We start from the raw sequence: 23,696 nt of genomic DNA on the forward strand, positions 1-23,696 counted from the left end.
TGATTGAAAAACATGTTTTTGCATCTTGTATTTGTGATGATAATATGATATAGTTGTCATGTTGTGAGAGTTGGGGTTAGCCCTGCTTGTGGTGCGCACATATGATGTATATATGTGTGAACCCTCGGGTGGGCAAAAGTGAAATTGCACTAATTTTGACGTTATTTTACTAATATCATGAAAATAACGTTAAAAGTGACGGACGGTTAATCAGGCATCATGTAGTGGCGTTGATAGCCGAAAGACAAGGGTACATGCACCGATCAGCCGGTGTCCCGATGATTGAGTGCTATGTGCCTTATGTCCAACGCTTGATGCAAAACTACTATCGAGCCGGGGGTCTCACCGAAAGCAGCCTCTCTATCCTTATAGGGTAGAGGTAAGGCTGTCTACATCTTACCCTCCTCAGACCCTACCAAAGCTATTGGTGGGATATACTGAGTACGATGATGATGATGATGATGATGATGATGATGTTGTGAGAGTTGGGGTGTGGGCTTTATGTTTGAGTATTGACTGTTGACTAATTTGGTAAGTTTCCAACAAGTTGCTACTTGTGGATTTCCTGTACTACCCTTGTTAAAATATTGGAAAATTTCTCAAAATAATCGTTTATGAAAATGTTTTTTAGATTTTAAGTGTCATTTGCAAAAAATTCTTAAAATAGGTATTATAAACTAGTCGTGACGAGTAGTTTATGATTACACACGAGTAGTTTGTAGAACCAGTTAAAACTTACCATATGCCCTTAAACTAACCGTAACGAGCGGTTCACTAGTCAATTACTCGTCACGACTAAATAAGTTTCATGCCTCGTAATCAACACCCACGAGTAATTCATAAGTCATTTAGTCGCGGCGACTAGTTTACCTGGTTTACATTCCCTACACGAGTAGTTTATTAGTAGTTAACTCGCTGCGACTAGTTTAACCTTACAATCTACTACCCGCGACTAAAGAACTTATGGATTACTCGTGGGTGTTGATTACGAGGCATAAAACTTATTTAGTCGTGACGAGTAAATGGTTAGTAAATCTGCTCGTTATAGTTAGTTTAAAGACACGTGTCAAGTTTTAATTGGTTATACAAACTACTCGTCACGACTAGATTATAATACATATTTTAGGAATTACTTGCAAATGGCACCTAAAGCCTGAAAAACGTTTTTATAAACACTTATTTTGGGAATTTTCCCTTATACTTTTTGTGTTTGATACTTTTGATTTCCTTGCGTCTGAGTTTGTGGAGCTACTTAGTCGTGTTCAGCAGGTCATGAATAGTAATGTTATGAGTTAGGACCCTAAGATCTGTGGATGCAATTATTAAACAATTTAGTTTTACTATTCAAAAATATTTTGCGACACAACTTTGCCTATTTGCTTATCATTTTGATATAAAAACTACTTTTTAACGAAATATTGTTTCGTTACGTGAAAAATAAGATCATTTTACTTCCCAGATTAGGAAGGGTGTGTAATGAACATAGTTTCTAATAAGGGTCAGTGATGTCATGTGGTTTTTATATAAATAAGTAATTATATAAAACTTTATTTATTATATTATTATTTAATATTCCATGTTTTAGAAAAGTATATATAAAAGTCTGCATCTAATTATCTATTACAATTTGGTAAACTTTTGCCCTTTTTTTAAGTGAAAGTGGATATTTAAAATTTAAATATCTAAATTGAATATTATTTTTAAAGAAAACAGTCGGAATAGTTTAACGACGGGTCAATCGGGCCTGATGTCATGGCCCATCTGTAACGAATAACAAAACACTATTATGTAGTGTAAACTGTAAGTGAAAACATTGAGATTATTAAAAATTTAAAAGTCAAAGTCGTCGTTTACTTGGTCTATGAAAAAAATACCCTTCTCCTTTCCAATCGTAAGACATAAAATAATACTATATATAATGTATGAAAGGAGGGCAAATTAAGACATCTTAATTTTAAAGGATTTACAAGTCAATCAACACATAGTACAACCTTTAATACATATAGGATAAGAGCAAACTTGTTAACTAAAAAAATCATATACGGTTATTACATAATAGTTACAACATTGACCCTTTTACTTTGCTTAACTTTTGTAAATTTTAAAAATAGTTACAACTATGATCCTTATTCTTTCACTCTTATATTATTTTTATTTTCATTTATAACTTAACTTCCCTCATGATTTTTAAACATTAATAACTTTTTCATAGGCTAATATTTTTTTAAAGAAATTACACCATAAAAACGAGCATGTTTTTCTCTTTAATTTGAGTATCATATTGTTATAGTTTGTTTCATTTAAAAAAATAACATTTTACGTAGGGGCGTTTGCGGTCTGGTTACGATGATTTTTAAATTAAACCATGAGTCAAACCGTTAGTAACTGGTTTTTGTCGTCGAAAAAGCGAAATGGACCTTTGAAAATTGAAAACGACCGGCCAAAAGTTAATAAAAAAAATCAATTGTGAAATCAAACCAATGACCTGTTTGAACATTTTTCGGTTTCAAATCGAGTAACGAACACCCGTAAACTTGTTACATGATTACAAAGTTATGTGTTTCCCGCTGCATTATACGGGCACCCGTCTAGTTTACAATTAAACAATATGCATAATGTTTCCCTTACAAATATCAATTTCATTAATCTTTGAAATATAGGGGCCGGATTGGGTAACAAGTCGGAACATGTTCGAGTTAGAATGAGTTTGAATTAGGATTGATCATTCATTTGAAGAAAAACTTAATTGGTTTAAGAAAGAATAGACTGTGACTATAGCAGTACGGGTCAAAATATACCAATTAAGAAAAATAAATGTAGATATTGGGTTATCAAATAAATCAAATTTTTGAAGTTTAAACCTCGTAATGTATATTCGTTGCAATTTTAAAATCATACCAGGTGACAACTTGGTGCACTAAGAAAAATCATTTAAAACCATAAAGTGAACAAGTCAAAGATGCATAATCAGAAGTCAAAATTTCATAACCAAACATTTCTTTTTCATTGCCTAAATACATAGCCAATATCCATACGCATTTGATACATACTTGATATGAAAAGTCATATTAGCCTTAACACTTCCTTATAATTAAAAAATAAAAATAAAAAGCGTACAAAATTTTATCATCAAAAAGTCAAAAGTGTTATCGGTCACAACCCTTTCTTCTCCTTTTTTTTGCTGATCACCACTAAAGTGATATGGTTTTCTCCATCAGTGTCGTTGCCTGAAAAAGTCACCGTACCATGATCACTAATGATTCTAATATTCAAGTATCTTGTGAAGGCGTTAATGTAGCATTCTACTTCATATACGTTTGGAGCGCGTGGACCTTTTTAGTTAGACGCACAAATCAGATTTAATCCAAACCGGCTTGGGTTCAAAACCGGCATGGTTTGATCAACCCTGGTCAAAATCGGTTTGAGTTACAAACCGGTTTTGAAAGACGAAAATCCAAACAATCAAACCGATTCGGGCTGGGTTACATACCGGTTTTGAAATCCAATTTTTTTACTACTGGTTCGGGTTATAAACCAGTTTAGAATGAGAATACGAACTGGTGCAAAACCTACGGGTTGGATCAGGTTACATACCTCTTTGGCCCAAACCAGTTTTTAAATCATTTTGAGCTTGGTTGGGTACCGGTTTACTAGGACTACACCGTTTTTCTCACCTCTACGTGTGAGTAGACATGCACAGATCGGTTAACCAGTTATTTGAAACGACGTAAACCAAGTAACTTAATGGTCAACTAACTATCTAGACCTGCTAGTCGGGCCGGGTACTACCCGGGTTTCAGGCAAAAAACCTTAACCGGTTTATAACCGAGAAAAAAAAACCGGGTTAACCAGTTCTGGAGCCAAAATGAAAAACCGGTTACTAACCAGTGGCTTTTTAAGTATTAACCGCTTAGAGAGTTATCGGTTATTAACCAGTTAGAGAATCGGTCCGGTTTTGTTTGGGCCTAAATTATCATAAGTCCAACAAGCCCACCAGAACAATATGGAACGTGTCACCGAACCAAGTCGGTAACGCGTGGATGTATTCCCGAACCTTCAACCGAATAACGATAATAAAAAAAATTAAAAAAAAAAAAAAAAATGTCTAGTTCAGTTGTAGCGTACACTTTCCGCCATATCCCACCTTTAATCCACCGTTCTCTCCCGTCGTTATTCTGCCGTCATCCGCCGTGCACCGTTCTATTCAAATCCACGTCGTCATCATCATCATATTGCGGTCTAGGTCTATTAAATCCGTGTTACTTCACGGGGAACTCACTCTTCCGTAGAATGGAGGTAATCATTTTAATTGTAGTTATGTTTCTCGGTGACTCGAATTTCGTTCATACGTATATGTATTCTGTATCAGCTGCTTACTGTTTTGTGATTATTGTTCATGTAGCTTCTGTTTGTGTATGGAGTGGTTTAATAGTATTCGAATAAATTTGTTAGATATATATGTAGTGTTTTGGATAGGAGGAAGCAATTTGTGGAAATGAGTAACCAACCGCCTTTAAGTTTCTACAATAGAATTTGGAGCATGAGTGATTGAAATATTAGGTTGGAGTTTGTCGTGAACGGGATCGCTAATAATTGAAGAAGATAGATATAACGAGAGATTGACGTTGGAGATTAAGAAGATAATTTACTTAATTCATTCATAATCAATGTCGTTTTTAAGGTGAGATCGATCGAATTGTATCTGTTTCTCTACGAGCACATAATGCTGAAAAACCTTGAATGTCTTACATAAACTATTATAGTTTAAAACATTGATATGCTAAGCAGTTAATGCGGAAAAATATATCGGTCAAGGACCGATGTCTGAGATATCGGTGGACTATCGGTAATTTTAATATCATGTAAAATTCATATATATAGCAATTTAATACTAATAATTCAGTATAGTCTCCCACCATTAACAAATTAACCATTTGCAAATCGCAAAACACTAACAATTGTAGCAATTAAGAATAGATTAAGACTTAAAACACTTACATTGAACACTAAAAGTTGATAATTAAGACTTAAAACACTGATATCGGGAATATCGGTGATATATCGGACAAATATTAGTCCAATATCGGTCAATATCGTTGATATTATCGGTACCAATTATCTGAACCGATATTTTGATTTATATATCGCCAAGGGACCGATAACCGATATATCGGCGATATCGACTGCATAAATGATATGTAGTCTATAGTTTGTTAGATTTCTGATTGCACACATAATTGATCCTCAGTAATAGGCAAGAACTTAACTTAGAAACTTCAAGAGGGCTATAGTTTAGCATAATAACTAATCTAGTCAATAATAGGGTCTGCATTTTGCTATTGTCTGAGCATAGTTTGTTTATTGTCTGATTATTGTACATTATATTATATATGTACTGTTATAGTTTCTGATTTTGGGCGGTTATTGAAATTGCTGATCCACCTTAGCACTTAGGGTGTGTTTGGGATTCCTCATTTAAGGTGAAAAGAACTTTTTGTGATAAGTAGAAAAGGTATTGTGACTATTTGATAAGGAGTTTTAAAAAAAGTGTTTGGATTAACTTATTGATGTAAAATGACCAAAAAGGACATTTTTATACAAGTGAATAAGGATCATACATACATACTTACATACTTACAATTAAACACACCAATTCCACAAACTAATTAGGATCATACATACATACATACAGAACAAACCCAATTGGGTAATAACAAGATTCCTCCAGATTCAACTTCTGGGTTGCAAAATCAAGAAACCCCAAATTGCGAATTGGGTTTTTCTCTCTCTAAAAAAGCTTGTGAATTTGAATTCAAAAGCTTAAATGATGAAAGAATAAAAGATGAATCTGAGTAACAGAAATTGATGATTCTGGAGGGTTGATATTATTTGGTCAGAATTGAATTAAGAACATGTATTTAGATATTGGCAGGGGTAGGCGATGGTAACTGATGCTGGGTGGAATGGTGGAAGGAGGGTGTAATGGGAAATCTGATATTGATAAGAAGATAAGTTAGTAAAGTCTAACTTATGAAAACTTAAATTTTAAGCTTGTAAATAAGGAGTTATTGAAAAGGACTTTTGTATATCCAAACATTTTTTTTGTAACTTATAACTTATATAAGTCATAAGGAGGTAAAATAAGGAATCCCAAACACCCCCTTATTAGATACAGTAATTAGGTATACTAATATTATTTGTATTGTTTTGTGTGTTGTTGATCCTATTCTAGTATTATGTTTAGGTATGGTGTGTTTTGGATGTAATTAGGTATACTGTCAGTATAGGAGCAAAAGCAGTTTGTGGAAATGAGTAACTGGCTTCAGATTTCTCCAATATGGAGCATGAGTAATTGAAAAATTAGGCCAGAATTCTACAGTAAAATGATTGTGAGGTTTATCGCTGTAGAAGAATGCTACTATAATCTATAAGTTCATGCTTTCAAAGCTGATGAATGTGTAACTGAATTGTATCTGTTTCTCTATGATATGTTAGTCTGGATATTTTTTTGTTTTCTGATTATTCTCATAATTTATTATTATTGATAGGCAAGCAATTAACATTAGAAACTTTAAGAAGGCCATATGTCTGTGTTGCTAAGAATTGAATAACTAAACTAGTCAACTAGAGGACTTAAAATTATTTGTTTATCGAGTATGGTTTAATTTCTTGTCTGGTCATTAAATATTTATGTTGCTTGTACTATTGTTAATTTTTTTATTTTGGTTGATTGATGATTGAAAATGCTGATCCATTTTAGTACTTATGGGATATGATTTTTCACTGTAAGCTTATGTTATAGTTGTTAGTGTGCTTGAAATACATTCTGAGTATTAGCCTATCATCAATAACATTGAGAAGTATTAGTTGATGAGGAAAATTTGAGAGCTGTTTGATAACATTTGGCTTGATAGATGAGTTAGAAAGATTTTATTTCATGATAACATTGCTGCCTGACATTCAATTTGACAGGTGATAATCACATGTTACTTTTAGCTGATTATTCTTTTGTATTTGCATACAGCGATTCTGGTCAGGAGGTAGTGTGAATAAGAATAAAGGCATGGTGGAGCATTTGCAACGTTATGGAATTATTCAGTCCAAGAAAGTGGCTGAAGTAATGGAGGCTGTTGACAGGGCATTGTTTGTACCTGATGGAGCTCCAGCCTATGAAGACAGTCCCATGGCAATAGGTTTTAACGCCACCATCTCTGCACCTCATATGCATGCTACTTGCCTTCAGTTGTTGGAGAAAAACTTACAGCCTGGAATGCACGCTTTAGATGTTGGTTCAGGTACTTATCTCTTTTCTTTTCAAATCACTAGCTATATATATGATCGATTTACATCATATATCAAAACCTATGTAGGAACGGGGTACTTGACTGCATGTTTTGCACTCATGGTGGGGCCACAGGGACGTGCAGTTGGTGTTGAGCATATTCCCGAGCTCGTTGCAATGTCTATTAAGAATGTTGAAAAAAGTGCAGCTGCTCAGTTACTTAAAGATGGATCTCTTGCCTTGAATGTTGGTGGTGAGTCATCAGACTTTTATTCATCACTTCAATCTTTATTTATTTGATGCTTATGAATTATTGTTATTATTATGATGACAGATGGCAGAGAAGGGTGGCCGGAGTTTGCTCCTTATGATGCTATTCACGTTGGGGCAGCAGCACCGGAGATTCCAAAGGCGCTTATAGAGCAGTTGAAACCAGGGGGAAGGTTGATTATTCCAGTTGGAAACATATTTCAGGAACTGAAAGTTGTTGACAAAAACGAGGACGGTTCTGTGACTGTTCGTACCGAGACTTCGGTACGTTATGTTCCGCTCACAAGTAGGGAAGCACAGTTACGTGGCTACTAACGGATGGCTGTTTCCGACATTGTAAAGGTGCTTGTATTGTCATTTGTTAAAACATGTGACTGAATCGGTTTTTGCGTGTTTAGTGTGTTGCATATAAAATATGACCAAAATAAGAATATATGATGATGAACAAATGTGTAATGGTAGGAATGTAGAATGGAGACAACTGTCTTATTGTAGGAGGTCATAATATATATAATGCTTTCAGAGGTGACAACACCCTAACATATATAATGCTTCAAACATAATTTTTCGATTTTTATTTATATTTAAATCAATAACGTAGGTATTCATCGAACGAAGGGTGATATAAAGTAGATATCCATCTTCAGGCGTCGTATTCATTGTTAGCGCATTTATGTTAGTTAGCAGTTTCAGCTTCAAATCAAGGATATACTTACTAGCATCAATATCGATATTATTAAAACCTTGAGACCCATCGTAATTTGTTAACTTAAAACGGATCAAGATAGTTGATACAGATTACGGTATCACCAGTGTGTTGCCTTCAGCTAACCACTCCTCCACGCCTGGTGTCATAAAAGCTAGCTAACGTGCTGTTTCAAGACAAACTTATCTAGGGTAAAACCTGTGTTATATCTTTTAGAAAACTCTATTGATAAATGATACATTGATACGAAACCATTTTGGTAATAATATTTAAGTATTCATTGCATTCATAACTGTAAGAAGTTTTTTAGGGTGCGCTAATTTTATTATTTTGAAAAATCCGGATAGAAACGGGTATAAACTTAGTTAATTTTACTATTTTGAAAAATCCGGATAGAAACGGGTATAAACTTAGTTTGTGACTTTGTCTTCGTATATTTAGTATTATATTATTTAGCTTTGTTTGTATATTTTTTTTTTCAAATTATTTTAATTTCTATGGATGTAAAAATGTTTTATTTATAATGAAAATCGAAAACCAGTGTTATTAGGTTTGATTGTGTAGTACCGCATATTACCACTTGGGTAGTTGGCCAATGGTAGATTTATGCCTCTTGGTGGAAAGTCTCATGTGTTAATCCTTGAGTATGAAGCTAGTGTTGAAAAAAAAATTTGTCGTTTAGGATTATTGTAGTTCCTCGTTAAAAAATAAAGCAAAAATACGGAAAAGAAAAAAAAAGAAAGAAGCAATGGTAGCGTGTGAAGTAGGGACATAGCCATAGCAAATGGGTTTATGAGTTGGTTTAATTCATTGTATTTGTGCGTTCCTTTGATATCATTAATTATTTGTTGGTAATATTCATTTACATTGCAAATATTAACTTTGCCTGAATTTGACAATTTTGCAACTTATAAATAATAGCCTGATATTCAGATATTTGTTTTTTAATTAATTTTTTTAATCGGACACATATACCCTGTCAGGACCATTTTATGTCACTATCATCTTGTTATGGCTTAGTACATTAGACCCAAGTAGTGACTTGTACTTAATTCTAATAGGAGCCTTTTGCCGATATCAGATATGTGATATCGGTTAGGCGAGTCATGTCGATCGCATATGATCGTTCCCGGTCTTTATGTTAGTCCGGAACCTTTTGGGGTGTTACCCCTTCATGTGATGTTCCTTTAGTGTTTCTCTTGAACAAATTTGTATGTTTTGTAATTGATCAAAATCCGGTTATTTATTATTACTAATACTAATAAAAATTGTCAATCATCTTTGTAACTTCTTTTACATATTAGGATAACTTTAAACAAAAACCTTTGTCCCAAAAATCAAGAATAGTAAATTTGCACTAGAAGTCCCTAAGTTCACATTTCAAAGTATATCTTCACCTTAAACGGGCTTAAACACGCTCATATTTGACATAATTATTTCTTTTGTTAACATATATTAAAAAAAAACCATTGTCTTATATTATTGACGATAAACAAAAATGTTTAATTCTTAAAAACATATCTTAACAACATTTACTTAGGGACATATAAGAGTTAAGAAGAAACTTGTGTTGCGACAGCTAAAAGTGGAATTCTTTTGCGAATAGTAGCACCAGGTTTTTCACTTGTGTCCAGATGATCTTCCTTCCCTCCATCAGGTAGCTCCCAATCGAACTTGTGCAAAAGGTTAGCCAACAAACTCTCATTTGTTGTCATTCCAAAAGCAATCCCCGGACATTTCCTCCTACCAGCACCAAATGAAATCAAATCAAAATCATGCCCTTTGAAGTCAATATTGCTATCTAAAAATCTCTCAGGTCGGAATTCATTGGAGTCCTCCCACACTTTAGGTTCCCTTGAAATGGTCCATGCATTAACAATAACCCTAGTTCCTTTTTTTACGTCAAAGCCCATGACTTTTACATCTTGGCTTGCTACTCGAGGAAGAGTTGACACTGGTGGATGAAGACGAAGAGATTCTTTGAACACAGCTTTCAAGTATACCATGTTATCTATGTCTTTTTGGTTTATTTGTTGCTTATCCTTAAGAACCATCCTCACTTCATCTTGTGCTTTCTTTAAAACCCTAGGATGTTTTAAAAGTTCAGTAAATGTCCACTCCATTACTGCTGATGTTGTATCTGTTCCTCCGACATAAGCATCCTACAATAGCAAGTATGTATTATAGATTGTCCTAAAGCTATTTTAGAAACTCACATTTGGCTTAATTATTACCCCTTGTTTGATCATATTCGAATATTCTTCAAAGATGGTATACATATTTCGAAGTAGTATCATACTCGAACTACTAGTATTCGAACTACAGTATAATTATATAAAATTGATAAGTAGTGTTGACACGTAATTAATGATGATAAATTAAAATGCTTAATTCTTATATACATATATTAACTTTATTAATTTATGGACATGTAAGAGTTAAGAAGAAAATGGTGTCGCAACAGCCAAAAGTGGAATCATTTTGCGAATGATAGCACCAGCAGGTCTTTCACTCATATCAAGATGATCTTCCTTCACTCAATCAGGTAGTTTCCAATCTAACTTGTGCAAAAGGTTAGCCAAAAGATTCTCATTTGTCGTCATTGCAAAAGAATCCCTGGACATCCCCTCCTCCCGGCACCAAATGGAATTAAATCAAAATCATGCCCTTTAAAGTCAGTAGTGCAATCTAAAAACCTTTTAGGTCGAAATTCATTTGGGTTGTCCCACGCTTTAGGGTCTCTTGCAATGCTCCATGCATTAACGATAATTCTTGTGCCTTTTCTAATGTCAAATCTCATGACTTTTGCATCTTGGCTCGCTACTCGAGGAAGTATAGTTGGGATGGGTGGATGAAGCCGAAGAGTTTCTTTGAATACGGCTTTCAAGTACATCATGCTATCTATGTCTTTTTGTTCTATTTGTTGCTTATCCTTAAGTACCATCCTCACTTCATCTTGTGCTTTTTTTAAAACCCTAGGATGTTTTAGAAGTTCAGCAAATGTCCACTCTAATACTATCGCTGTTGTATCTGTTCCTGCGGTATAAGCATCCTACAATCACAAGTATTTTGTTATATAGTGTGCTAAAGTTATTTCATAAACTCACAATTTACCTAATTTAACCCTACTGTCAAATCAATACCCTTAGATAGTATTTGATATGCATGAATTAATGGTGGAATGGAATGACCCGTTGTGAGATAATGAAAAAAAACCGTGTTTGGTTGGTAAATGGAATTGAATGACCTATTAATTAGTTCAATTTATTCCCCCTAAAACACCACAATTTCATTCCATCTATCACGCTACATCACCTCCACCACCACCAACCACAATCATCATCGTCGCTACCACCCCCACTACCACCATTGCTAGCCATCGTCTTTGTTACTGCCACCAACCATCACTGCTAGCCGTCCACCATCGCCAGAGAAGGGAAAAATAGATCGAGAAGGCTGATGCTAGATTGCTGATAGTGAAAAACATGGATTTGAAAGACGACTCATCCACCGTAAGGGTGGTGGGTATGGCAACAAGAAGGGATCGAGATGCTGATCATGTGTCACCACATACAACATTGGAACAAGGTCCATAATTTCGATTGAAACACCTGTGCAAAGACTTCTGCTAGATACTCAATTTTTCAGTAAAAATATATTCGTTCAATAGGGGCTCCCCAAAATATTGATTGTAAGACAACTCATCCAAGCTTATACAACCCAAAAATGTTAACGGATGAGACATATGATAAAAGTATAAAATTGAAATTTTGATGTGAAAAGAGAGAATATTAAGAATCTAAGGTTGGTTTGGAAAGCCAATGGAGAGCCACCCCTATCTTATCATTTAAGAAATATAGAAAACCAAATCTAACTTTGTTTTTATAACAACTTTCTATCCTATCTTAATAGATTTGCGCTAAATATCAAGATATCAAGTTTAAATCTGATCTCAATCGGGTTTTATCACTGTGAGCTTTTAGACGACGGGCTTTTTCTAGAACTGTCTGAGATCAAGGGGCATCCGGGTTTATTCGTTAGTTGTTAAAATAATAAATAATTAATTTAATGCAAATCACTTTAAATGTAAAATTAGTTACCAAGAGGAGTGCTTTAATAGCATGCCTGTCAAGAACCACCCCCATCTTATCTTCCTTTTGGATCTTTATCAATATATCAATGAACGCTTCTCTACCTTCGTCGCCATTCGTCGTCGAATGATCTCTAAGCCGCTCCTCCACCACATCATCCAAGAACTCGTCCATCTGTCTAGCAACCCTATCGACTTTACCACTAAACCCTCTTAAACGATCCACCCATGCAAGCCAAGGAATAAGATCCTCGAAGTTAAGACCACCGAGCACATCAAAAAACTCGTCCAACATCTTCCTAAACTTCCTCCCACTCTCCTCGTCGCTATACTTTTTCCCGAACGTCACTCTACACACCACATCATTGGTAAACCTCATGAACAAATCACTCAAATCTACCACCTATAATCACATACAATATATTAGTTAGTGTTTATTACAATTATGTTTATCATAACTACAAAATATGTTTTAGTCAGGCTTTCTTGATACTTATTCTCTTTATATTTTAGTTAGAGTTGCTTTGTAATTATTATTCATTTTTAATTGTATCGTTAATATGTAGTTGATCAATAATAAATAAAGACTTTTTCATTTTTTATACCTTTGATTTCTTGATTTTATTATAACTACAAAAATATGATTTTAGCTAGCCTTCCTTGATAGTTATTTTATGTATATTTTGGTTAGAGTTGCTTTGTAATTATATATCATTTTTAATTGTGTCGTTAATATATATAGTTGATTAATAATAAATAACATCTTACGACTGTTTCATTTTAATATACCTTTGATTTCTTGATTTTGTCAATAACAACGGCGATCTCTTCTTCCCTAATCTCACGATGAGCTTCGATCTTTTTGTTGCTTAACAAATGGAGAACCATAATACTCTTGACTTGCCGCCAATAGTCACCATAAGGTGCCACCGAGACTTCTTTTAAGTCAAACAGGAGCCTACGAAACAATTTCACGTCGGGTCTGCTAGCAAATATGAGATCATTGGTTTTCATGATTTCACGGGCTGCATCGGCTGATGAGACAACTAGGGTCGGGACAGAGCCCAAGTGGATGAGCATAAGTGGACTGCCTAGTTTTTGGGATAAAGAATGTAGGGAGTGGTGGATGAGTGGACCAATCTGGTGGAGGTTGCCTATCACCGGTAGTTTTGGTGGTGAAGGTGGTAGGTTTTTGTTGGTTGAAAATGGATTTATAAAGTTGAGTAATTTGTGGAGTAATAATAATAGGGGTAACAAGGCTAGAATATACACCAATGGAACCATGGTTAATTACTAGATATAATATATGGTTTTTGGTGTTTTAATGTTGTATATTTATAGATGAATAGAAGATTTTGAAAATATAAAAAATTAGTAAATTAAGGGTGTGATATTTGATGATGAAAAAATATCTTTTTCCTATTCTTCTAGATCAAACAAAAATTCAACATATAAGATAAGATACCTTGTGGAAAATTAGCTAGAAGAAAATTCAACTTATATATCTTTAGTTTATATTATTATGAAAATTGTCGGAGTAGAAAGAGTGACATATTTATATGTGTTAATTGGAAAGATAATGACGTTGGAAGACCAGAAACGAAGATTTATTTGACAACAAACGAGTATTCATAAATAGAATCAAGGAAGATATAAAGAAGTTTAGTATATTTTGGGTAAAAAAAATTAGGGCTCGAACGAGTGAAGGCTTGCTCCTTGCTTGGCTCGTTTACAACCGAACCGAACTGAACGGTTGAAATTCGAACCGAGCGAAAATCGAAACGAGCCAAAATCGAATCGAGCATTTTTCGATCGAACATCGAGCGATTTCGAGCATTATTTATTTCATTTTCATTTAAAATTTTCAATAAAAACAAGTTTGAAGGTTGTAAAATATATATTTTATAAATAATTTAGTAATTTTTAGACAAACGTGTAATAGATTGTAAATTTTTATTAAAAGTAAGTTTGAAGTGAGATAAATTGATCATGTAAACAAACTTTTAATATTCTAAAAACTTGAAGCGAACAAATAAAACTATAAAATTGACGGAATAGAACAATTTTAAAGAGGTTAAAAATTTGTAAGCTTATATTTATGTGTTTTGACTATATATTTATATATTTGTTCATATATAATTATATATAAAACAAATTAAAAATATTCAAGCCGGACCGAACCAAGCAGACCTTTGCTCGTTGATTGGCTCGTTTGCAAACCAGACCGAGCAGAGCGGCTTGTTTACAGTCAAGTGAAAAAACCAGCGAACAATTTTTGAGCGAGCGACAAACAAGTTCGAACGACGAGCGGTTTGAAAGGCCCTTAAAATAGAGAAAAGCTAATAGAGGTGAATTGGGATTGTTGTTCTTTTTCGTTTTGTTAATAATTCGTGACGTATGTAATTGGGTGTGATTATTGTATATATGATTTTGCTTCATCAATAAAGTTTTTGTTGATCGTTAAACAAATAACAAAGAAACATAATGACGTGTTGCCCATGCAATAATTATAAAATATGTATTTTTATTATTTGTTTGAATTGATAAGGCAAATGCTTTGAAGCGTGTACATATTGTAAGGCCCCGTTACCGGTAGCCCTACTTTCATGTTGAATTTACTCATAAACGCAGTTCTAATATCAAAGTTAATTAAAACATTCGCGGAATATAAAAGCTTTCATAAAACGTTTCATAACAAAAACATCTTGTCTTAAAACAACATCTTGTCTTTCAAAATAAACAAAACGTTAAACTTAAACGTCTTGAGTCTTCCGATGCCAGTCTCTTATTCAGTGCCACGTGTCTCCTCAAGCGAGCTGTCTCATCCTACTCACCTGCGTGCATACTAAAAGTCAGCTACGCTGAGTGAGTTCTAGTTAATCATACATTATACAATACACATAAACTTATATTCTTTCATTCATACTTTCATACTTTCTTTTGTGTTAACTTGCTTTCATATCTTACGTTATAAAGAGCATTACGCCCTACATTCCTCGAGTATTATTAGGGCTCGGTACCCTCCTTCCTCGAGTATTATTAGGGCTCGGTACCCTCCTTCCTCGAGTATTATTAGGGCTCGGTACCCTCTTTCCTCGAATATTAGTAGGGTTCGGTTCCCTAGTTCTCGAATATTAGTAGGGTACGATTCCCTCTTCGTTACCATACAACCATACATCATACCTCGAGTATTATTAGGGCTCGGTACCCTTTTCGTAACCATACAACTATACAACCATCCTTTCCTTCTTTTATTAACTTATCACGATCATACACATAAGCATACATATCTTACTTACCTTATATATAGCGTTACAACCTGACAGTACGTGCAATATCCGAAGATCGTTCACGTACCATCAAGCAATCATTCATACATTTCACATTATTCACATAAGGCATACACTTATCTCTTAGGATAAGCGTATTAACAAACATATTGAGTATGCACACAGCCCCGAAAACATAACACATAAATGGGGCTAGAAACTCACCTGAATCCTGTTACGCTCTCCGTTAATCATTATTCCCTTCTTGAGCTGTGCACGGCTAACTGTATAATTTTACATGTATCAATTAACTACTACTACTCATGTTGTATTTCTTTCTTTATATAACCCATAACGAACGGGGGTCCGGGGGCAGCGCCCCTGGCAGCGGGGTCTAGGGGCGGCAGCCCCTAGCAGGGTCCAAGGGGCAGAGCCCCTGGCTGGGGTCGAGCTGCCAGGTCAGCTTGGAAAAATTTTATTTCCATTAACTGTCTTAACACATTTTTCAATAGGTTTTTCATTTATTTTCTAATTTGCTAATTCTAGCGAACTTATCATTAAGCGAACTTAACAATAAGCGAACTTAACATTAAGCGAACTTACTGTAAGCGAACTTAGTGTTAAGCGAACTTATCATCAGGCGAAGTTAACTTGGCGAAGTTACACCTTAAGCGAACTTATGCCAGGCGAAGTTGTCAAGGGCGAACTTATGCCAGGCGAAGTTGTCAAGGGCGAACTTATGCCAGGCGAAGTTATCAATTAGGCGAACTTAGCCTTAGGCGAAGTTATCAATTAGGCGAACTTAGCCTTAGGCGAAGTTGTCAATTAGGCGAAGTTATCAATTAGGCGAACTTGCTTGCAGGCGAAGTTCGCCTGCAGGCGAAGTTGTGCAGCCGCCGCCACTGTTCATCCTAAATCCCCAAAATCATCATCGTTTTACCGAGAAATCCATGGGTATGGTATTTGACTAACCCGCGATCATTCCTATGGTTGTTTTTGGATAAAACTTAGCCCGGAATGACGCAAAGTTTGGACCTTTATGGTAAAAACGTTCAATACTAATGTTAAGGGTTCATTAACCGAGCCGTTTCCATTTTCGGGTTCATTACACTCGTATTTATCATCAAGTTTACAACTTTATGTTTCGTTTATACCCGATCTACTCGCGTTCTAAGTTTCAAGACTAAACGTTTATAAAAACGAAATCTTTAGGATCAAAACATACATTTTATACGTTCGGTGTGGTCGCGGTTTGCTTGGTTATCTCGTATATTGAAGATCTAATAGTGGTCGGCTTGATTTTTGGACTCGAATCCGCTCCCTCTCTCTCGGCCGTAAGAGGTGTAGTGTATGTGTGTGTTTTTGAGTGTGTAGAGATTTATGAAAGATGGAAATGATAGTTAGGGTTTTAGGATGGTTTAAGGGGATATTTATATCCCTTAAAGCCCATGGACCTAAGGCCCATTACCCTTAATCCATCTTAATTAATCTAAGTCCATGATCCGTTCTTGTTTAATATTAGCTAATATTATTAAATGTCGGACCATTCAACGAAATCTTTCTTTATTTAATATTATAAAATTTAGGATGTTACACATATACAACTCTCTCATATTCAATCAAGTTACTAATATATTGAAAACTAGATTTAGAGCCCATGTAATATACGAGATTATATAAATTATAAAATTACAAGTAAAGCAAAGAATTGTATAACATATATAAAAAATGTGTTACATCTATGCTTATATCTATACTATATGTACATATATGATTTTATTTATACCACAAAATGATTTTTTTAAATGAACTTAAAAAATGTACTCGAGAATGCTCCTTTTATTGAAACTTTCATTGTCAGTATCATATATGTATAATTGAAAGAATTCAGGAAGAAGACTCTCATACAATAGTAGTTCTGACCAACGGCTTAAAACCGAATGATCATTACATTTATTGATATATTTACCAATTTACAACCCATTGAAGGAAATGAGAACATTAAATTATAATGACGGATGTTTTTCAATAATTATGTTTTTCTGAGTCACGCCATGAGAAAGATCTTGATAAGTTTCAGGAGGTTTCTCGAATTTGCCATAATGACAACATAAAAAATAGCATGTTAACTCATTCAATTTTATGTATAATTTGCTTCATTTGAGCATAGTTTTACATGACATGCTTCCCATACAACGTTCTGATCACCATTAAAGGAAAAGTTAATGTTGACACAAATGTTTCAAATTTGATAAAAGTTAGAAACATTGATATGCATGGGGTGACATGTCGGGAGTGCTCACTATCTTTTCTTTAATTATAATAGTCGAGGGAAAAAATAGTCAATTTACCAAATCCCGAACCTTTTGATTATTTTCAAAAATGTCAATGAAAATAAATTTGAAACCCGAATCGTGTTTAAAATTCTAACTTTCATCTGATTGACATTTTCAAGTCAACACTTTTAACACGTAATAAATCTCACGATAAATCTATTTGTATTATCAAACTTTTAAAGATACTCAGATTGCTCATTTTGACCCGTAACAATTTTTGACACAAATGTATTTAACTTGTATCAAACAATCTATCTACTAACTTTTGACTGTATAAATCAAAATTAAGTTTCACAAAACCCGAAACAATCCTTCATAAAAAATCAAGAAATTAAATATGATAAACTTTGTTATATATGAAAGTGATTGATATATATTTACTAAATAACCTAAAAAATATATAGTTTACTAAATTAATCGAGAAAATAAATTGATAGATTGAAAACATATATTTATAATTTATAAATTTATATGACAAATGTATAGATATAATGTAAATAGAATGTAAAAAGAAAGTAAATATGACATATATTAGGGTCAATTAAGATCTTGATTTTGGAGGGAAAATGTAATGAGGTTTAACCACAAACTGACATGTGTCACAGTTATTTTCTTTTATTAGAATAGTAGATTAATCTTAATACAAATTAAAAAAAAATAACAATTAAAGAAGCTAAGTGCAAATTTAGATTTAATTCTACAAATATGTTAGTACTAGAATTGAGTTATAATATTTAATTCTACAAATGACCCTACTTGACTCGAGCTTTTTACAAAGCCAAGCTCGAACTCAATTTTTCAGCTCATTAAAATAAATGAGCCGATCTGAGCCGGTTCGGTTCATAATCTCGATTCATTTTGTAAGCGAGCAAGGTCACGGTAGTTCTTCTTTCTATTTAAGAATAGTTTTTTGTACATCAAATCCTTATACCCTTGTATTTACTGTAATTTAATCCACCACTTTTATTTCGAAATGGCAAACATCACAAATTCACAACTAAGCCATAAGCCCACGTTTATTTTCAACAAAGACGATGTTGACTGTAACATCACAACGGTATAAGATAAAATATCATTGTATCTCCTTGTTGAAAATCCACTTGTGTACAAAAGGCGAGCGCCTCAACTTCGCCTTAGGTCGCTTTTTGCCTAATAATCTCGCCTCAAACTCGCCTTTTAAACATTGCTTGCTTTGACTAGCCTAAAGCGAAGAGCCCCTCGCCTCAGGCACGCTTTTATAAACCAAGTTTACGACTCAAACATTGTTCAGGTTTTCTAATAATGCAATGTACTACAAAAAAATCGGTACGAACGTAAGGCATTCAGTACCCACTTTTAGGAATTTGATATCGGTATTTTCAACAACTGTACAGTATAGTACCAGTCAGATCCTAGCTCACTTTACTCACTTACATTTTTAGTAAAAAAAAAATAAAACATATAGAAAAAACATAACATTAAATTTAGAAGAAAAAAAACATAAAACATACTCGTAATTGTGATCATGTTGCTAAATCGTACCAAAACAATATTGTTCACAAACTTAAAAAAACTTACGTTTTTTTATAAGAAGTTGGTTGATTTGGACACAAATCAAGCAATATAACTTGAATGAACTAAAGAGGGGGGCCAAGATTAGTATCTTGAACAAGAAACTCGTTCAAGAAACTCCTGGGGAAAAAAACACACAAATTACTAAAAATTACTGAAATATTTTATAGCCAATTTCATGTGGTTGTAGTGGGCACCGAGCCACATCCACAATCCTTTGCTCTATTTACCTACATCGATCAAACCATTACGCTAAGGGCATGAGCCCCTTTGGACGCCACACCCTGATAACGGGCAAGGGGCTCAAGAGATGGGACCATAATTTTAATTTAACCAAACATATTTAGTCAAATGATTAAATAATAATTATGATACGATTTAGCAATAGCATGTGTGAGAACGTTTAATTCATTTGTTTGTTCATTCAATTTATAGCGGTCCATTGAATATCATTATATGGTGGTTGATAATAGACATTTGGATTGCAAAATTCAACTCTATATAAATTTGACCCTTTTGCAACTTATAAATACTTTCTTAATTAGGTTTTGGATCACTGACGAGCCACTTTTTTAATTAGGTTTTTATTCTTCGAGTACGGAACCTTGGGGCTCCAGAGTGGCACGTCCCCGAAGGGAAACTCGTATATCAGTTTGTCCTCATATTTGTCACATATGAAGCTTGAACTCAATACCTCCCCGCTTTAATAAATTATAGTATAATGATAGTGACATAAAGTGATCTAGGGCAGGGTGGAGTACCAATATTGAAAATTATAGATATTTGTCCCCTAATGTTAACCTGTTTGTCTTTTTATTAGTTTCTTCAACCTAAATGATTTGGAATAGTAATAATAACAATAACAATATCAATCTTGATTGTTAGAATGCTTATGATGTTAAAGTAAGCATTTATCAGCATCGAATAACCCGATAACAACTACTCCATTGAGTGATATCACGATGAAGATACGAGTATAGAGAGGAGAAAGTTAAGTAAATAATACAAACATATTGAGAATACTCAAGTTCCTTCAACATCACTTGAAATAATGTACATACATACATACATACAAAGCGTCATCCTATGACATCATCAGTATCGGTACCTAACTGGACCATTTCATGTCACTACCATTATGTTTTGGTTTGTTAGAGTAGGTTCCGAAAGGGATTTGTAACTTAATTCTAGTCGGGGATTTTTGCCGATCATTATGTGATATGGTTAGGAGAGTCTTGCCAAGTTGATTTGTGATATCGGTCCATGTCCTTATGTTGATCCGGAACCTTTTGAGGTGTTACCCCTTCATATGATGTCTCTTCATTGTTCTCTTGTATAATTTTGCCAAGTTATGTAATTGATCAAAATCCAATTATTTATTATTACTATTACACATCCGTCCCTGCACTTTTTTACTTTTGACACTTTTGTTTTGGGTAACATTTGTATATGACCATTCTTCATTCCCAAACTAATATTACAAAAAACATTAGGGCCATCAACATATAAGGATAAATATTAATACATAAACTTTTGGTGCAAGCATCAATAGTAGTAAATTTACACTAGAAGTTCCTTTTGCAATTTGCACAATCTCAAAATCCACTTTAAACACCGATTACTTAGGGGCGTATAAGAGTTAATTGAAGAAACTGGTGTCGCAATAGCTAAAAGAGGAATCTTTTTGCGAATTGTAATGCCAGGTTGTTCACTCATATCAAGCGATTCTCCCTTCCCTCCATCAGGTAGCTCCCAATCGAACTTGTGCAAAAGGTTAACCAACAAATTCTCATTTGTCGCCATTCCAAAGGCCATCCCCGGACATCCCCTCCTTCCGGCACCAAATGGAATCAAATCAAAATCATGCCCTTTGAAGTCAATATTGTAATTAAAAAACCTTTCAGGCCGAAATTCGTTGGAGTCATCCCATACTTTAGGGTCTCTTGCAATAGCCCATGCATTAATAAAAATCCTAGTTCCTTTGCTAACGTCAAATCCCATGACTTTTACATCTTGCCTAGCTACTCGAGGAAGTAGAGTTGGGACGGGTGGATGAAGCCGAAGAGTTTCTTTGAAGACGGCTTTCAAGTACGTCATGTTATCTATGTCTTCTTGGTTTATTTGTTGCTTATCCTTTAGAATCGTCCTTACTTCATCTTGTGCTTTCTTTAAAATCCTTGGATGTTTTAGAAGTTCAGTAAATGCCCACTCTGATACTATCGCAGTTGTATCTGTTCCCGCGGTATAAACATCCTACAATAACAAGTATTAAGAATTCATTGTGCTAACCACTAAATCTATTTTAGAACCACACATTTGACTTAACTTACCCCTCTCTACAATAACAAGTATTTGACTTAATTTGCCTTATAGATGGTGTTAAAGCTATTTTAGCACAAATAAAATCATAAGACAAAAAATATAAACATTAATTTATATTACTTAAATGGGTGATTTTATATGTATTATATTAAAGAATGGTAACGGATGGGATATGGGATAGAAAAAAAAAGAGTGTTTTCATAGTTGAAAGATTGTTTAGAGATAGGAATAAGAAGAGATTGAAAACGTTGATATGTAGGTAGTTAAATCATGGAGAACGATGTGTCACATCGTACTGCATAGGGACACCCGCCTCATCTAATGTGGTACCGCCCTGGTTCAATCATGCACCGGATGAGTGTGTCCGTATATTCGCTTGAAAATCCCTGACAAAGACTTATGCAAGAATCTAAGGTTGGTTTGAAAAGCCTATGGAGAGCCACCCTGGCCTATCTTATCATTTACAAAAGAAATATAGATAACCAATAATTCACTCAAATGACTTTGTGTCCTATCTCTTAATGCATAGCATAAAATGGATGGAAAATTAGTTACCAAGAGGAGTGCTTTAATGACAAGCTTGTCAAGAGCCACACCTATCTTATCTTCTTTTTGGATCTTTATCAACATATCAATGAACTCTTCTCTACCATTGTCGCCATTCGTCGTCGAATGATCCCTCAACCGCTCCTCCACCACACCATCCAAGAACTCGTCCATCTCTCTAGCAACCCTCTCGACTTTACCACTTAACCCTCTAAACCGATCCACCCATGCAAGCCAAGGAACAAGATCTTCGAAGTTTAGACTACCGAGCACCTCAAAAAACTCATCCAACATCTTCCTAAACTTCCTCCCACTTTCCCCGTCGCTATACTTTTTACCAAACGTTACCCTACACACCACATCATTGGTAAACCTCATGAACACATCACTCAAATCTACCACCTATAATCACATACAATATATTAGTTAGTGTTTGTTGTAATTATATTTATATCATTACTAAAATGTATGATTTAGTTAGGCTTCCTCGATAATATTCATTCTCATTAATTATGTTTTTACTGTATCATTATATATAGTTGATTAATAATAAATAAACATCTCACGGGGTTTTCATTTTACCTTTGATTTTTTAATTCTGTCAACAACAATGGCAATCTCTTCTTCTCTAGTCTCACGATGATCTTCGATCTTTTTGTTGCTTAGTAAATGTAGAACCATAATGCTCTTAGCTTGCCGCCAGAATTCACCATAAGGTGCCATCGAGACTTCTTTTAAGTCATAGAGGAGTCGTCGAGACAATTTTGAGTCGGGTCTAGTAGCAAATATAAGATCATTGGTTTTCATTATTTCACGGGCTGCATCAGCTGATGAGACGACAAGGGTTGGGACGGAGCCCAGGTGGATGAGAATAACTGGACTGGCTAGGTTTTGGGACAATGAATGAAGGGAGCGGTGGACGAGTGGACCAATCTGGTGGAGGTTTCCGATCACGGGTAGTTTTGGTGGTGAAGGTGGTAGGTTTTTGTTGGTGGAAGATGGTTTAGTGAAGTAGAGTAATTTGAAGAGAAATAATAACAGGAGTAACAAGGCTAGAATGTACACCAATGGTACCATGGTTAATTTCTAGGTATCTTGAATATCTTCTACGGCTTTTAGTATTTTAATGTGATCTATTTATAGATGACTTGGAAGTTTTTGAAACCAAAAAAATTAATAATTAAGAGTGTGATAGTTGATGATGAAGAAATATCTATTTTCCCATTCCACTAGGTCAAACAAACATCCAACATCTAAGTTCAAAATTAGCTAGAGTGTAATATTTGATGATGACAAACTTGTTAGGGAGGTGGGGATGGGCGCG

The 23,696-nt window shown here is 34.5% G+C and overlaps 3 protein-coding genes across 4 annotated transcripts; 1 reads left to right on the forward strand and 2 right to left on the reverse strand.

Annotated features, from left to right (window-relative positions):
- Positions 1-4,005: 4,005 nt before the first annotated feature.
- LOC143556588 (protein-L-isoaspartate O-methyltransferase 1-like) lies at positions 4,006-8,095 on the forward strand. The gene is made up of 4 exons (XM_077045872.1): positions 4,006-4,296; positions 7,025-7,295; positions 7,371-7,535; positions 7,617-8,095. The coding sequence occupies exons 1-4, from the start codon at positions 4,102-4,104 to the stop codon at positions 7,865-7,867; spliced, it is 882 nt and encodes a 293-aa protein (XP_076901987.1). The 5' UTR covers positions 4,006-4,101; the 3' UTR covers positions 7,868-8,095.
- A 1,675-nt stretch (positions 8,096-9,770) lies between these two features.
- Positions 9,771-13,732, reverse strand: LOC143556590 (cytochrome P450 736A117-like). 2 transcript variants are annotated; one of them, XM_077045874.1, is made up of 3 exons: positions 13,138-13,732; positions 12,359-12,751; positions 9,771-10,420 (listed from the first exon to the last, which is right to left on the reverse strand). In XM_077045874.1, the coding sequence occupies exons 1-3, from the start codon at positions 13,630-13,632 to the stop codon at positions 9,812-9,814; spliced, it is 1,497 nt and encodes a 498-aa protein (XP_076901989.1). In that variant the 5' UTR covers positions 13,633-13,732; the 3' UTR covers positions 9,771-9,811. The 2 variants fall into 2 exon arrangements, with proteins under 2 accessions (XP_076901989.1, XP_076901990.1); XM_077045875.1 differs by lacking the exon at positions 9,771-10,420 and adding an exon at positions 10,512-11,310 and having other exon boundaries at positions 13,138-13,729.
- Positions 13,733-20,672: 6,940 nt separating this feature from the next.
- On the reverse strand, positions 20,673-23,472 carry LOC143556589 (cytochrome P450 736A117-like). The gene is made up of 3 exons (XM_077045873.1): positions 22,955-23,472; positions 22,382-22,774; positions 20,673-21,757 (listed from the first exon to the last, which is right to left on the reverse strand). Exons 1-3 carry the CDS (start codon positions 23,447-23,449, stop codon positions 21,065-21,067), a joined length of 1,581 nt encoding a protein of 526 aa, XP_076901988.1. The 5' UTR covers positions 23,450-23,472; the 3' UTR covers positions 20,673-21,064.
- Positions 23,473-23,696: the final 224 nt, after the last annotated feature.

The sequence above is a fragment of the Bidens hawaiensis genome, unplaced genomic scaffold, assembly GCF_021521415.1.
Source record: "Bidens hawaiensis isolate Kalapana, Puna unplaced genomic scaffold, B.hawaiensis_p1.1 tig00018651_1, whole genome shotgun sequence".
Lineage (NCBI taxonomy): Eukaryota > Viridiplantae > Streptophyta > Magnoliopsida > Asterales > Asteraceae > Bidens > Bidens hawaiensis.